The 17,790-nt window shown below is 40.7% G+C and overlaps 1 protein-coding gene across 2 annotated transcripts; it reads right to left on the bottom strand.

Moving 5' to 3' along the window:
* Positions 1-8,062: 8,062 nt before the first annotated feature.
* On the bottom strand, positions 8,063-17,790 carry LOC138947695 (zinc finger protein 25-like). 2 transcript variants are annotated; one of them, XR_011449761.1, is made up of 4 exons: positions 17,673-17,790; positions 15,177-15,358; positions 9,439-11,771; positions 8,063-8,415 (listed from the first exon to the last, which is right to left on the bottom strand). XR_011449761.1 is itself a non-coding variant. In XM_070319225.1 (3 exons), the coding sequence occupies exons 2-3, from the start codon at positions 15,277-15,279 to the stop codon at positions 10,255-10,257; spliced, it is 1,620 nt and encodes a 539-aa protein (XP_070175326.1). In that variant the 5' UTR covers positions 15,280-15,358; positions 17,673-17,790; the 3' UTR covers positions 9,344-10,254. The 2 variants fall into 2 exon arrangements, 1 of the variants encoding a protein (XP_070175326.1); XM_070319225.1 differs by lacking the exon at positions 8,063-8,415 and having other exon boundaries at positions 9,344-11,771.

Genomic DNA, 17,790 nt, shown 5'->3' with positions numbered 1-17,790 from the left:
CGAAATGATTCCATTTGATTTATTTTGCTTTTTTTGGTGTCTGCGCAGGGTTGGATCTAGAAAGGGTGGGGTCATGGATTAAATCTCCCCCCCCCCCAATCCTTACCAGGCAAATGCACTTTTTTTCTGAAGGAGAGACCAAAAATACCCCTAGGGAACACAACCAAGAATTCTAAATTTTATGTTTCAGTCAGCCTCAACTGACAGTTGATAACGTTTACAACGTTCATTAAACTCTTAAGATTCGCAAATATTTCAAATACCTTGCAGCTGTGTTTCACTGATCTAAAATCTGATAAAAAGAATGTTAAAAAAAATCAAGTTCCATTCACTATGTAACTGTGACAAAGAAAGATGAAGGAAGGTAAAAAAAAAAATCATTTGTTTAGGCTTGCTTGAAGAAACTAAGGTGTGCATGATTAGGATATATCCCGATTTTCTTTATGTGTCTTACTTCAGCGCATCATTTTTTGGGGCTGTTGTTGTTTGCGTGTGTGCATTATGCAAGTGTGTGTGAGGGTGTGTGTGTGTGTGTGTGTGTGTGTATGCATACTTGCGTGCGTGCATGCGTGCGTGTGTGTGTGTATAAGTTTGTTCTGAGTCATGCAGAGTGCATCTTTCAAGTAGGAACACGCACGCACACAATGTCAAAAGAAAATAAGAAGAAAGTTGAAGAGTTTACGATATAATGCTTTCCACAACCTCACTCTCAATTTGTAATTACAGGTATGATAAAAATGTCAACAATTTGGAATTCAGTCCGATAAAAGTTAGATTCTTTTGATCAACATGATAATTCTACAAACAAGCAAAATCTAGAAATTGACAGTTGTATTTGAGTACCGGCCTAGTTGGCATGCCCAATCACCAAATAACAGCTTAAAAAAACAGAAAGTTGTAAACCGAACTCCATAGCAGCAGTCCGTGGCAATACAAGCATAATTTTAAACACTAAAAACAATTCATATTTGAGGTTGATTTAAACCTTTAAATTTGAAACAATGCATGCCAGAAAACGCTGAAAACTAGCAAACAGATTAAACAACAATTAAGTGAATGAATACTACCAGTTGATATCACTGTTGATTGGCTCTGTTGACGCCCGGTATAACACCCTGTGTCTATCCTGTATGTGTCTTCAAATCACTAGGCTGCAAGAACTTAATTGGCACTGATCACAGTCTGTGTACACATGTTTCTTTTCGCCTGTATGTATTAACATGTGTTGCTTCACATCACCATGCAACCAGTGAGAATCTGGCACCACATTGAAGATGTGCATGCTTTTTATATTTAGTCAAGTTTTGACTAAATATTTTAACATCGAGGGGGAATCGAAACGAGGGTCGTGGTGTATGTGCGTGCGTGTGTGCGTGCGTGCGTGTGTGTGTGTAGAGCGATTCAGACTAAACTACTGGACCGATCTTTATGAAATTTGACATGAGAGTTCCTGGGTATGAAATCCCCGAACGTTTTTTTCATTTTTTTGATAAATGTCTTTGATGACGTCATATCCGGCTTTTCGTGAAAGTTGAGGCGGCACTGTCACGCCCTCATTTTTCAACCAAATTGGTTCAAATTTTGGTCAAGTAATCTTCGACGAAGCCCGGGGTTCGGTATTGCATTTCAGCTTGGTGGCTTAAAAATTAATTAATGACTTTGGTCATTAAAAATCTGAAAATTGTAAAAAAAAAAATAAAATTATAAAACGATCCAAATTTACGTTTATCTTATTCTCCATCATTTGCTGATTTCAAAAACATATAAATATGTTATATTCGGATTAAAAACAAGCTCTGAAAATTAAATATATAAAAATTATTATCAAAATTAAATTGTCGAAATCAATTTAAAAACACTTTCATCTTATTCCTTGTCGGTTCCTGATTCCAAAAACATATAGATATGATATGTTTGGATTAAAAACACGCTCAGAAAGTTAAAACAAAGAGAGGTACAGAAAAGCGTGCTATCCTTCTTAGCGCAACTACTACCCCGCTCTTCTTGTCAATTTCACTGCCTTTGCCATGAGCGGTGGACTGACGATGCTACGAGTATACGGTCTTGCTGAAAAATTACATTGCGTTCACTTTCATTCTGTGAGTTCCACAGCTACTTGACTAAATATTGTATTTTCGCCTTACGCGACTTGTTATCTCTTGTATGTGTTGACATGTACATGTATCACTTTAAATGAGAAGACTGTGCGAACCTAGCACCACACACTGTGCACACATGCTTTCTCTCTCCTGTGTGTGGACATAACCAAGCTAAGGAAAGGTCACTCTTGTGGAAAATCGAAAGTTCCCAAACCAGGGAGACAAAATAACACGCTTTCACCTTATGCAGTTAGGCAGTTCGAACGTGTCTTGAGTTGTTTATGGTTTTAAAAACTGACCTACGATTTAAGAGCAGACATCGGCCTCGAGAAGCACCGCAATTTTGAAGAAATTCGTAGCCTTTTCTTATTGAGTATTTGGTGCGAAAGACCCACTTGATGTCTTAATTCGCAGAATAACAAGAAGAGCAAACGCTCGATCGAGTCACTTTCGCAGTTCTGAATATTATATGAGGCATCAGATGGACAGGAAGAAATTGCTATTCACAACACAATGAGTCACGTTCACATAAAATTTGAGCCCGGTCACTTTTATAGTTTCCGAGAAAAGCCCAACGTTAAGTTGTGTGTTGCCGAACAGAAAAGGCTAGTTATCTCCCTTGTTTTTCTGATAACGTTCGTAAAAGGCTACAGATGTAAATACTTTGATGTAAAGAATAATCCTACAAAGTTTCAATCACATCCGATGAACTTTGTCAAAGATATAAAATGTCTAATTTTTCCTTTGACGCTGACCTGTGACCTTGAAAAAGGTCAAAGGTCAACGAAACCATCGTTAAAGTGTAGAGGTCATTGGAGGTCACGACTAAACAAAATATGAGCCCGATCGCTTTGATAGTTTCCGAGAAAAGTCCAACGTTAAGGTGGTGTCTACGGACGGCCGGCCGGACGGCCGGCCGGACAGACTAACACTGACCGATTACATAGAGTCACTTTTTCTCAAGTGACTCAATTACATAGAGTCACTTTTTCTCAAGTGACTCAAAAATGGGTTCTTTCATATGTTAGATCGGGAAAGCCATATCTAACATCATACAGAATTGTTCATAAACCTGAAAAAACACTGAAGTCTTTTTTCAAAAACTATAGTCTGTTTCAACGACTTTCAGCAATTTTCAACATTATAAATCGAGAAAACAGGACAATTTGAAAAAAATTTGGTGCACAAAACAGTTTTTCTGATCACCAATCATTGTGAGAAACTTTCTTTACAATTTTCTTTCATGAAGAGTATGTATTTTACTAGCAATAGGCGTGTCCCCTGTTTTGAGCGAACACTGTTTTCGTGGTGCGCTACCTGTTTTTTAAAGAAAAGAAAAAAATACACAGCAGCCATAAATCCTCTGTATTTGAATTTCTTTCTTTCTTTATTTGCAGGGTTCGTACGCTCCTTGAATCTCCTTGAATCTCCTTGAATTTTCAACCCCCCTTTTCAAGGACCTTGAATCTCCTTGAATTTGGAGAAAATGGTCATTCTTGTGTTTAACCTCCTTGAACCTCCTTGAATTCTGAAGTGCAGGCAAAAAAAAAAATGTTAATATTAAAGTTTTTCAGCAATTTATATCGATTGTGTGCGTGTTGTGTGCAAGTCGTGTGTCGTCTGCCATCGTGCGAAGGGAAGTTGAAACCGATTACTTCCCCTTCATCCGGGTAGCTTTTAGCGCCATTTCTGAAGAAGCAGTGTGTCGATTCATTGTGACAGCGTTTCAAGCCATCGCCGGTCGAAAATCGTAGTCATGCCGGGTGGAAAGTGCTTTTTTAACCCACGATGTCTGGAGGAAAAGGAATACAAGGATTGGATCCAGCGGGATTGCGACAAATACAAGGCTTTTTGTAAATGCTGCAAAGCACGTGTGGATATTTCAGTGATGGGCGAGTCAGCCCTGGTTAGCCACGCAAAAGGAAAGAAACACACAAATAATTTAAAAGCGTCTGCACCTGTAGTCCCGATTGCAAACTTCTTATCTGTAACGTCATCGCAAAGCTCTCAGTCTGCTTCTGTAACTGCAACCCCGGGTCCCGCGATGCCAACGTCCTCTCGGATTCTTTCATCATTTTGCACCAAGACCGATGTTTTAAAATCGGAAGTCATGTGGACAGTGAACGCTGTGAACTCGCACTACAGTTTCAAGTCGTGTGAGAACAACTCCACACTGTTCCAGGCAATGTTCCCCGACAGCCATTGAATTTTTGAATTTTAAAAAGTAAATAAATGTTTTTGTTTTACTTTACGTTTCTGGTTTGAGCTTTGAATGCATGGTTGATGAAAGTTTTTCCACGTGTACACCTATGCAATTTGACCTCCTTGAACTCCTTGAATACTCCTTGAAAACTCCTTGAAAACTCCTTGAATTTCACTGTCAGGTGTCTGTATGAACCCTGTATTTGGTGTTTAACGTCGTTTTCAACCACGCGACGGGGAAAGGGGGGAGAGGGGATAGAGCCACTTGCCAATTGTTTCTTGTTCACAAAAGCACTAATCAAAAAATTGCTCCCGGGGCATGCAACATAGTACAATATATTACCTTACTGGGAGAATGCAAGTTTCCAGTACAAAGGACTTAACATTTCTTACATACTGCTTGACTAAAATCTTTACAAAAATTGACTATATTCTATACAAGAAACACTTAACCCTTACGCTGCCAATCAAAACTTGCGTACATGTATGTGCATTCCTGACTGCCAGGGAATATTGGAGTTCGGGGTGTAATAATTCACAAAAAATTCTAGTTCCAAACTGGCAGTAGGTAGGTAAGTAAAACCTATGTTATTTTTAAGGGAAATTGAACCAAGAATCTGTTTTTAGTGTCTAATCATGGAAATAATAATTAGTTTGGCTTATAATGATGATTAAATATGAACTTTTGACAAATCAGTCCGGCGCATCTTCCGGTGCCTGTGGATCAAACACAGTGGCTGTTTTGCTCGCTCCAAGAAAGGATTATAATCACTATCATCTACCTGTTTGCAATGAATCGTCCGAAAGAAGATCTCCCCCTTCCCCTGTCAGTATCCATAGTCATTTGCACCCCCTGTAGCGTCAGTCCGGCTTTGTTTTTCCCTACCGTGGCCTGGTCGACTTCCACCGTTTGCCATTTTGACGAGTCGAGATTTCTCTCCCCTATCCTGTCGCCAAGGCCGAAAATAGCCTTCAGACGCAAAACCGCGTCACCATTTATGTTTATTCATGAGAATGAGGTATCCTACCAAGCCATTGGCTGCTATTTTTGTGTCAGCAGTGACATCGCACTTCTGGAAAATCCCGGAACCGTCAAGACGGGTAAACCCGTCCTAAGGCGCTGCGGCTGCACAAGTGCAGGACGGGTATACCCGTCCTAAGGCAGTCAAGGGGTTAACAAGGGTAAAAGGAGAAACAGAATCCATTAGTCGCCTCTTACGACGTGCTGGGGAGCATCGGGTAAATTCTTCCCCCAAACCCGCGGGGGGTCTGTATTTGAATGAATTTCAACTTCAATGCATGAAGACCGGCACGGTGGCCCAGTGGTAAGGCGTCCGCCCTGTGATCGGGAGGTCGTGGGATCGAACCCCGGCCGGGTCATACTTAAAATTGGCAATCTAGTGGCTGCTCCGCCTGGCGTCTGGCATTATGGGGTTAGTGCTAGGACTGGTTGGTCCGGTGTCAGAATAATGTGACTGGGTGAGACATGAAGCCTGTGCTGCGACTTCTGTCTGTGTGTGGCGCACGTTATATGTCAAAGCAGCACCGCCCTGATATGGCCCTTCGTGGTCGGCTGGGCGTTAAGCAAACAAACAAACAAAAAATGCATGAAGAATTTGAAAAAAACGTTGGTTATACCTACTGTCTGTGTTAAAATGTGCCGCTTTAAAGTCCCAGATGGCAGGAACCTGGCACCACACTCTGTGCATGCATGCTTGTTCTCTTCTGTATGTGTTGACATGTGTCCCTTCAAACCAGAAGACCGTTTGAACCTAGCATCACACTCAGTACATGCATGTTTTTCTCTTCTGTATGTGTTAACATGTGTTGCTTCAAAGTCCCAGACAGTGCAAACATAGCAGCACACTTTGTGAATGCATGCTTTTTCTCTCCTGTATGTGTTAACATGTGCCAGTTCATTTCATGGGACCGTGAGAAACTGGCACTACACTCTGTGCATGCATACCCTTTCTCTTCTGTATGTGTTAACATGTGTTACTGCAAATGACCAGACGGCAAGAACCTGTATATAAATGCTTCTTTCTTTCTTTATTTGGTGTTTAACATCGTTTTCAACCGTTCAAGGTTATATCGCGATGGAGGGAAGGGGGGTGGTGGGATAGAGCCACAATTGTTTCTTGTTCACAAAAGCACTAATCAAAAATTTGCTCCAGGGGCTTGCAACGTAGTACAATATATTACCTTACTGGGAGAATGCAAGTTTCCAGTACAAAGGACTTAACATTTCTTACATACTGCTTGACTAAAATCTTTACAAACATTGACTATATTCTATACAAGAAACACTTAACAAGGGTAAAAAGAGAAACAGAATCCGTTAGTCGCCTCTTACGACATGCTGGGGAGCATCGGGTAAATTAATGCTTCTTTTTATTTGTTTGTTTGTTTGTTTGTTGCTTAACGTCCAGCCGACTACGCAGAGCCATATCAGGACGAGGAAGGGGGGGATGAAGGGGGCCACTTGTCATGCGATTCCTGTTTACAAATGCACTAACCCATTACTTGTGTCCCAGCAGGCTTTAGTAAAACTAAATTAATACCTACTGGAAGATTACCAGTTTCCAGTATGTTAAAATAGGCTTAACCTATCTACTGCTGGACTTACATCAGAACACTAACAGATTAAACTATACATGAATCGCGAGACAAGCGGCAAGAGAAGAGATTTTTGGAAAAAATACAGGTGAATGAGCAAGAAGGCAGAAAAAAGAAAAGAATTCATGAAGAAAAAGAGAGCATGACAGGAAAGAGGAACCAAAAATCTACCTAACAGCAAACTAGAAAGCTCCTGCGGTTCCAAAAACAGGAGGGGCTTTTAATTTCATAACCGCAGTGCCCCACTGCGGGAAATGCTTCTTTACTGTATGTGTTAACATGTGTCGCTTCAATAAGAAGACTGTATAAACCTAGCACCACACTCGTTGCATGCATGCGGTTTTTCCCCTGTATGTGTTAACATGTGTACCTTCAAATCACTGGACCGCAAGAACCTGGCATTGCACTCTGTACACACAGAAATGCTTTTTCTCTCCTGTATGTATTAACATGTGTCGCTTCAAATCAGAAGCCCCCCTGAAAGTGATCGGATGACCCTCACTGTGACAAAGACATACGTGCTTAGTATCACAACTGAAAAATACAAGCCCTCGGTTTTAGATCAAGAAAACTAAGTTAAGGAAAGATCAAGAAAGGTCGAGAATATGTCAAATATTCTACTTACAATCCGTTTCAGCATGCTCTTCGAATGAAAATCTCGCAGTCAGTCTCGTGCTTACGATTTCGACAGGATGTTGCCTTTCACGCTGACCCAGTGCAAGCATTTGGAGTGAATTCAAAAGCCAGAGATGCAGGACAAGCACATTAGTTAGATCAAATTAATTTACATTGCAACCTTGACCAGTTTCTGGCTATTTATGTTGGTAACATGAAACATGTGGCAAGCAGTGCTTGTTGCAGGCTCTGCTGGGACAGGCAGCAGACGAATTTCTTTGGGGAAAACAAATTCTGATTGGTTGAATATAAAACCCGGAACTGAAAGAACCACTGCTCTATGGAAAGTACCCAGTCAAGAAAAGATAATCAGGTAAATCTGAAATGTGTTCAACTCTTTTAAAAAATCGTTGTAAATCAGAAAACAATGTAATCGTTGAAAACATTGTCCAGTATCGCTTCTAGAGGTCTATACTTGTACAACACGTAAAGCAATTTAGTAAAGCTGACACTTCAAAATGTTTGTTTAGTTACACTTTAACATAAGCCGCTTCAAAGTCCCACACTCTCTGCATGCATGCTTTTTACATTTAGTCAAGTTTTGACTAAATGTTTTAACATAGAGGGGGAATCGAGACGAGGGTCGTGGTGTATGTGTGTGTGTGTGTGTGTGTGTGTGTGTAGAGCGATTCAGACCAGACTACTGGACCGACCTTTATGAAATTTGACATGAGAGTTCCTGGGAATGATATCCCCGGATATTTTTTTCTTTTTTTCAATAAATGTCTTTGATGACGTCATATCCGGCTTTTTGTAAAAGTTGAGGCGGCACTGTCACACCCTCATTTTTCAATCAAATTGATTGAAATTTTGGCCAAGCAATCTTCGACGAAGGCCGGACTTCGGTATTGCATTTCAGTTTGGTGGCTTAAAAATTAATTAATGACTTTGGTCATTAAAAATCTGAAAATTTAATTTTTTTTTTATAAAACGATTCAAATTTACGTTCATCTTATTCTTCATCATTTTCTGATTCCAAAAACATATAAATATGTTATATTTGGATTAAAAACAAGCTCTGAAAATTAAAAATATAAAAATTATGATTAAAATTAAATTTCCGAAATCGTTTCAAAAGCTAGTTCATCTTATTCCTTGTCGGTTCCTGATTCCAAAAACATATAGATATGATATGTTTGGATTAAAAACACGCTCAGAAAGTTAAAACGAAGAGAGGTACAGTAAAGCGTGCTATGAAGCACAGCGCAACCACTGCCGCGCCAAACAGGCACGTCACTTTCACTGCCTTTTGCACTAGCGGCGGACTACGTTCAGTTTCATTCTGTGAGTTCCACAGCTTGACTAAATGTAGTAATTTCGCCTTACGCGACTTGTTCTTTCCTGTATGTGTTAAAATGCGTTGCTTCAAATGACCAGACATCAAGAACATCGCACAACACTATGTGCATGCATGCGGTTTTTTCTCCTGTATGTGTAAACATGTGTCCCATCAAATTTTTGTTTGTTTGCTTAACGCCCAGCCGACCACGAAGGGCCATATCAGGGCGGTGCTGCTTTGACATATAACGTGCGCCACACACAAGACAGAAGTCGCAGCACAGGCTTCATGTCTCACCCAGTCACATTATTCTGACACCGGACCAACCAGTCCTAGCACTAACCCCATAATGCCAGCCAAGCGGAGCAGCCATTAGATTGCCAATTTTAAAGTCTTAGGTATGACCCGGCCGGGGTTCGAACCCACGACCTCCCGAGTCACGGGGCGGACGCCTTACCACTAGGCCAACCGTGCCGGTGTCCCATCAAATGACCAGACCGCAAAAACATGGCACTACACTTTGTGCATGCATGTTTTTTCTCTCCTGTATGTGTTAAAATGTGTTACAGACCTGGGAACCCCTGTTTTGCACTTAGAGTATTCTCAAACAAACTTGGTGTATTTTCAGAAAAACGAGCGTACTCCACACAGCATTTGAACATCCATGATTCAAACATGCTTCACACGCGTCTGCCACATCGTTAATTAAGTTTACCTGTGCAGCCGAGATCGCTTTACACGAAATGAAAGGGACCAATATTTTTTTTCGAGTTAACGTTTTTTCGCAATAAAGAAAATGATTAAACTGATCACTTATTTTTTAAAAGCAAGATAAAGAAGATAAAACAGTGCCATACTTTAAAAAAAAAGCCTCCGTAGTGCGCGGCGGACGAAGTACACGGTTCAGTCAGAGTCTGCAGTTTTGTCGTCTGCTACAGTTCATTATTTTGTTGTACACTTTAATTCCCCACAAAAAAGATTAAAATCCATTGCAGTGTTTAAAATCCATTGCAGTGTTTATGAATTCACACAGGACGAAAGAAATCCGTCAACTTTAACTGTTTGACAGGCTCACTGCACTTTCCGACGAACCGTTCAATTCTTGTGTACATTTAAAACAAATCCTTTTTTCAATTTTTACTGACAAAAACTTTCTTTCTTTATTTGGTGTCCTGACAAAAACTGTAATCATGTGTCAAAATACTGGATCGGCTTCAAGATGGGCTTGTGAATAAAAGAAGTCTAGGAATTGTTCTCGTCGTATTTTTTCCCACTGACCGTACTGATCGTATTCTCGACAATCATGCGTACAGAATACGGCGAAATCGTATGGGTTCGCAAGTCTGGTGTTACTTCAAATGACCAGACATCAAGAACGTGGCACTACACTATGTGCATGCATGCGTTTTTTTCTCTTGTATGTGTTATTAACATGTGTCCCATAAAATGACCAGACCGCAAAAACGTGGCACAACACTTTGTGCATGCATGCTTTTTCTCCCCTGTATGTGTTAACATGTGCTGTTTCAAATGACCAGCCTGTGCGAACCTAGCCGCACACTCTGTGCATACATGTTCTTTGTCTCCTGTATGTGTTAACATGTGTTTCTTCAAATGACCAGCCTGTGCGAACCTAGCACTACACTCTGTGCATGCATGCTTTTTCTCCCCTGTATGTGTAAGCATGTGCTGTTTCAAATTCCAAGCCTGTGCGAACCTAGCCGCACACTCTGTGCATACATGTTTTTTGTCTCCTGTATGTGTTAACATGTGTTTCGTCAAATCACCAGACCGCAAAAACCTGGTACTACACTCTGTGCATGCATGCTTTTTCTCCCCTGTATGTGTTAAAATGTGCCGTTTCAAATTTCCAGAGAGTGCGAACCTAGCATCACACACAAGACACGCATGCTTTTTCTCGCCTGTATGTGTTAACACATGTTGCTTCAAATGAGAAGACCATTTGAACCTAGCATCACACTCAGTACATGCATATTTTTTCACTTCCTTGTACATATCAAACGCAGTACATGAAAGTTGTTTCTTTCCTTGATGCTTTTTGTGTATCTGTACTACATATGCTGGTTCTTCTGTGTGTTGTGACGTGTGTTGTTCCAAAGGTCGGATGAACGTCGCCTCACACTGGGTACATCCACATGGTTTCTCACCAGTACATGTAATCATAACCTGCTGCATCTTGTGGCCTGAACACTGGGATGTGGAGTCAGACATTGGAACTGGATCTGTTTCATGTCTCTCATTTATTTCTACTTTACCCACGCTTTGTGTTTCTGTTATCCATCCCCCTTGTTTAAGCCAGGTATCACTTTGAGTGTTGACTGCAGTCTGTAATTCTTGTTTCATCCAGCTATAATTATGAGTACTGACTGCAGTTTGCATGGTAGCTGTGTTGATTGCAGCTTGTCCGTCCAATGACTGCACTGTAGGCATGGTAGCTGTGTTGACTGCAGCTTGTCCGTCCAATGACTGCACTGTAGGCATGGAAGCTGTGTTGATTGCAGCTTGTCCGTCCAATGACTGCACTGTAGGCATGGTAGCTGTGTTGATTGCAGCTTGTCCATCCAATGACTGCACTGTAGGCATGGTAGCTGTGTTGACTGCAGCTTGTCCGTCCAATGACTGCACTGTGGGCATGGTAGCTGTGTTGATTGCAGCTTGTCCATCTAATGACTGCACTGTAGGCATGGTAGCTGTGTTGATTGCAGCTTGTCCGTCCAATGACTGCACTGTGGGCATGGTAGCTGTGTTGATTGCAGCTTGTCCATCCAATGACTGCACTGTGGGCATGGTAGCTGTGTTGATTGCAGCTTGTCCATCCAATGACTGCACTGTGGGCATGGTAGCTGTGTTGATTGTGGCAAAAACCTCCCCGCCTTGCACTGAAAGGAATGCAAAACACATCCATAAAGGTGATGCAAATTATGATCTATTCCTACAGTATTAAATGTATCTCTTTTGTTAGTGTGTTTTGAATCTCTCTCTGTGTGCTGCGAGGGGGGGGGGGGGGGGGGCGAGGGGAGGGGCATTAAACTCAGCCTTGCGTCTAACAGTAATTGAAAGCAACAGTAGGCAATGTTGAACCTTAAAGGCACAGTGTGCCTCCCGTAAACCATCACAGATACTGTCAGGCTTTTACACACAGTACAAACACCCTTCCATTTGAACGCTCACCAAACGGGAACATCCTTGCTGCCCTACGTAAAGAGCGAGCAATTTTCAAAGAATTAATTTTGCGGATTGTCTCAGTAGACAATCGGACCGTGGTGCGTTTTGGCGCTAGAACTAACTTTTAAAATCTAAATAATAAATTGACAGCTTGTTACACAAACATTCTTAAATCATAAAAGAATTCTTTTTTCATCAAGACAAGATAAGTACATTACATACCTGTCAGGTACTTTTGGCCTCTGACCATAGTAAATGGCATAAGAAACCATAGTTGGGGATCAAAAACCATAGTTAATGTGTGGATCAGGATGTGGTTAAACGCACAAATTCAACTTCTCACGCATACACACTAAACCAATCAGATTGTTTTTCGCAAACTAAAAGTAAAACACATAAATTCCTTTCTACACAAACTGCTCTTTATTTACCACTACATGTAATACATTTACACTGCACTCTTGTTCGTTCATTTTTTTTCTCACTTGTCACTTGTGTTCTTTGTTGTATTCATCTGTGCAAATCTTTGCTTTGTCAATCATGCTGCCAGTCACCTTAAAATCATGGCAGCATGCATCAGAGTTAATTTTGACCTGCAAGAAGGCAGTCAGTGTGTCAGCTCCCAGACTGTGATCCAGCACTTGAAGGTGTTGCAGGGTTTCACTGCCAAATGGAAATTTATTCAACATTTTCCTCACACAGGCCACGTAGAACTGGCGCACATCATGCCAGAACTTCTGTTGTGTGGCTGGTGCAAGCTCCTCCTCAGAAATGAATGAACGGCAGTCGATGCCAGCAACAAAACAAAACAACAACAAAACAAAAAAAATGCTGAAAATGCGTATGGTTTGAGGTATACGACGTAGGACCCAAAAAACACCAAAAAACCGTAAGAATTACGCAGAATGCGTAGGACTTGACAGGTATGAGTACAATTCAAAGTTTTAAAAGTTTGAAAAAAGAAACGCCCGGAAGCAGGGTCACGCAAGGTCGTGGTTCTCGTAGCAGACGACGGTTTATGCCTATCGCCAGTTCCTCTGAACAGTCAAAAGCCATCGCTAGAGTTCTTGTGAACCACAGCCGTTTGTTTCGTGCATAGTCAGAGGTACATAATAACGTGCTATTGCAGATAAGCTCACAGCGAGTCGCATTCAAATTACTAACTGACGACTGCATTGTGAAAAAGGGAAACTGGATCACACGGGTTTACAATGGCTCAGGGGCAAGATAAACCACGCAAAAATAAATTCTTTGAAAATTGCTCGCTCTTTACGGAGGGCACCTAGGATGTTCTCAAGCGGTGAGTGTTTAAATGAAAGGGTGTTTGTACTGTGTGTAAAAGCCTGACAGTATCTGTGATGGTTTACGGGAGGCTTACTGTGCCTTTAATGAAAGCAACACTTCATCAGGTCAAAACTGATTGAATGCAATAATCTTTGACTGATTGTGGTAAGTTTTCTAAAATACACCTTTTACATTTTGTAAAGTTTTGACAAATTGTTTTGTGGAGGACTGGGATGGTGAGATGAGGGTGTAGATATGTGTGATATGTAAGTTAGTGTGTGCATAGCATTGTGCATTGCATGTGCCTCATTAAAAAAAATAAAGAAGACTGGGATGGTGAGATGAGGGGATGGTGTATCTGTGTGATGTAAGTTAGTGTGTGCGCATAGCATTGTGTATTGCATGTGCTTCCTTAAAATAAAAAAAATAACAGGCATTAGCAGTAGGAAGCAACAAATACTGAACAAGTTTTGCATTTCAGGGAAACAAACAATCTATTTTCTTCCAAAACAGTCAGTTTTTTGCCTGTCTTGTTTCCTCACACGAGGAAAGCTATTGACAAAAAAGTCATAGAAACCTGATGAAACGCACTTTGTGGGGCCTTCAACACCATTTTATGACGTATACAGGTCTCTTGCGTGGCTATTTAGCACATGTCAACCATACACGCGGTTCAAAGGCTTATTCTAGTCCACCGCAGTCGTACTCATATTGTTTGCAACTGCAATCTGTCAAGTCAGCTCTTGTGGAATTGCTAACCTTTGGCTTCGAAAAAACTGCAGCAATTTTCTAAATCTTAGAAGGAATCTGGCGTTATTGTAGGAATTTGGTTACGAACAACAAAGCAGTGTAAAGGGGAACAACTCCACATGGGGCATTACCCATCAAATTAAAGAAAGTTATGCCTCTTGGTCACAATACAACATCTGTTCAAACACCCGCAGCAAAAAATGCTATAATATTTGAATGCTGACATTCAGTATTCAACGCTCCAAACTCATCAGGTAAGTGAATATCATAAATATCCCTCTTTCCTGGCCTATATTCAGACTTCGTGCTTTCGACTTATCAAAACTTCCATAAAGCGCCATAACGAGGCTTCGGAAAGTCATGGCTTGAGATAACACAAAATTTATTCTTTGAAAAAAAGCTCACTATCAAGGGAGAGCAGCCCTGATTTTCTCTGGCGGTAAGTGTTAAAAAACCCGATGTTTGTAATGTATGTAATGCCTGGGGCTGTCTGTGGCCTAAAACTGGTGGTTTACGGGATTTGGGCATTTTTCAAAGAATTTATTTTGCGTCTTCTATATCCGCACTGTTTCCAAAGCCTCATTATGGTGCTAAACGGATGTTTTGATACGTCGAAAGCATGAAGTCAGAATATAGGTCGGTTAAGAGGAACATTTGTGATAATTTATATTCACTTACCTGATGTGTTTCAACATAAACTGCCTTATCAATCAATGTTACATTTACAATGATCTGCACACAAAGGCATAGTTTTTTCTTGATGATGTGCTCTATTCAAAGCTTCACTTACCGTAAACTATTTTTATCTTTTCAAGCCTGATCTGTAGTGTCAGTGTGTTTTTTAAACATTTTTTGTCTCTTTCTGCATTTTCTTCAAATTATCTTTACATAGGTTTTGTTAACACTAACAGTAGCACACCTAAAAGATGTCACTTTAACACTAAAAGATGTCACTTTAACACTAAAAGATGTCACTTTAACACTAAAAGCTTGCAGTCTTCAGCAAGGCTCATTGCTTCAGCCAGTTTTAGTTTGAGGATGTTGCATTTGTCGTTTTAGTGTCAGAGAGGTTTGGTCAACCTTACCGTATGTCTGCGGTTCCGTCATCTGCCAATACTGTGGTGTCTCTTCCGCGACATCAATCTCTATCTTGATGTCAGACAGAATTGCTGTGTCCCCTTCCTCCATGCTGCAGTGAGAAGCTTCTGCATGTACCTGTCTGTTCACTGGTCAAGGCCTTGATGGTCCCCCACTGTTCATGGCGTTACTGTAGAAAAAGAACAAAAAATGTGGTACATGTACTTGATGAAAATGAGGGTGAAAGGCGTGCAGTGCCAGTGGTTATTCTGCTAGCAGTAAAAAAGAGTCCATGGCAGCTGTTCGTTATGACGTTAATTCTTCCCACACCACATCACAACCACCATCCTACCACCACCATTGTTCCACATACTGGACAAAATCAATCCAATAAAACAGATAAAAATAAAATTAAGAAAAAAGAATTTACCGAGTTAAAAAACAAAAGAATTCTGTACTCACCGATACAAGGACAGCACAAGACAGTACGAATTTTCGCTTACGTAAGCTTCATCAGGAACAAACAAGCACAAAAGGCAACAAAAAGCAGACACAACACGGAACGAACAAGGTTTGAAAAGAGGATGGAGGGGAAACACAAAAAAGGGAAGGAACTCAAGGAACGAAAACAAATGACAGGGGAGAGAAGTGGTTAGATGATGTCAGGGGCACACGAACACACACTAACAGTATTACACATTCATAAGGGGAAGAAAAATAAATAAATAAATAAAATGAACAAAAATGAATAAAAATATAAATTTATATATAAAACACACGCACGCGCTCATGCACACACACACATAATGCGAATCCACAGTATGTTTGGGGAAAGCATGGAACCCGAGATGTACGGCCATTTGAAACATGTATTGTTAAATTGCTCTACCGCAAAAATTTAATATTAAAACGATTTTCCAAGGGAAAAAAGTTGTACTCGCCTTTCAAAAGTTTTTCGTGCTCACAACCTACAAACATGCAAAGTAATCATCATATGCAGAAAATAGCGACAAACAGAGGTGAAATAATTAGACTTAGAGCTATCATATTTTTCAAAACCCACAAGTCAACATCCCACAATAGCATATCAAAATAATCATTTAAACCAACCTAGTTTCAACAAAAATGTTTTACAATCCTTCGACTTATAAGATTTTCTGACACCACTGCCTTAGCAGTCAGGTCGATAGTCAAAAGTCGGCTCCTGTGACGTAAACCCCATGAACAACATCCAGATCCAGTGCCAGTGGGAATCCAGATTCAGAGTCATTATTTCTATTGTCTGAGTGTAACTCTGTACGTAACCGACTATTAGTTTTCTAGCCACGGCAGTTAAGTGGTCAGTCCATCAACACAATCCAAATGCTTCTACAACTTTGTGAATATGGGCATCAAAGTCCAACAAAGTGGATTTATTTAAGGACGCGCGGCACGTTCTGCAGCGTCGCGATTTGAAACACGTGGCGCTTCAGTCGAGGAGCGCTGCAATTAGCGATGCGCGACGTATACTGTCGTTACATTTCCTTCACGATTGCAAAGTTTACAACAGTTACATCTATTTGATTTATTTGAAAAATAAAAATGCAAATAAAACGAAAAACGGAGCACCATTCTCTCTCTCTTTAACCATGTTGTCAACACATGCCCAAGTTCCAATGGTAATCATTGTCTTCTGTGACCACCCCAACATTACACTGGTCACAGTTTCCTACACTTTTACTAGGTTTAAGCAAACGCCCACAGGCCACTTACATCATATTTTCCTCCTATTAATAGTTTTGTAACGTTTTGTTTGTTTGCATGGTGGTGGTAGTGGTTACATACTGTCTGTGACTCGAATTAGTGTGGTCACTGACCACCCCTATCCTTTCATTACCACTGATCATGCATGAGATGGGTTTTTTCCAAGTGAGTTTGGGTGAGTTTCAGCAGATTTGCATTGTGGGGTATCTAAATAACAAAACTTGAATTCAACCTTGAATACTTGGCAGTCAGATCAGTCGTATACATGTCATTGCAAACACACAACTGATGGCTTCTACTGTATGGAAAGGCGCTGAGTTTTTAAACTGGGATGACTTTTTTTTATACAAGTATCTGACATCCAAAAAGTCTTTCACTTCCATCAGAAAATTTCAAAACTTGATAAAACACACAGCCCGTGTTCCAAAATCTAGGCTGCAAAATCCAGATCCACAAATGGTGCAGTGCATAATTATAAATCCGAACTATTTTAGATGTTATACCCGTAACCGTGATAACAAAAGTAACTTTCGATAAATCGTCTCCAATAAATTCACTTGAGATAATATAATGGAGGTGTTCAAATTAGTATTGTTCAAAATGTTGCTGATGCAAAAACGAAGCGCGTCCATAATCGATGCGCTGCTCAGCACGCCGCGCTCTCTAGCTGAGTAGCTCAACCACCACAACAACAAGTCTTTCTCAGCCTTCTTGCCAACCTACCATCTTGCCCCCGTCCCCTTGTTCACAGCACGTTTTACCTTAAGAACAGACGCTGTGACGGCGTAGATAACCCTTTACTTTTTCTTTGCCTTGGTCGGCTAATATTAGAAGTTTCTCAATCTACTCTCCGTCGGTGTCGGTTGTCGGTGTTGTAAG

The sequence above is a fragment of the Littorina saxatilis genome, linkage group LG14 (genome assembly GCF_037325665.1).
Source record: "Littorina saxatilis isolate snail1 linkage group LG14, US_GU_Lsax_2.0, whole genome shotgun sequence".
Classification (NCBI taxonomy): domain Eukaryota; kingdom Metazoa; phylum Mollusca; class Gastropoda; order Littorinimorpha; family Littorinidae; genus Littorina; species Littorina saxatilis.
Note: the sequence above shows the minus strand (reverse complement) of the source record. Positions and strands in the feature narration are given on the sequence as shown.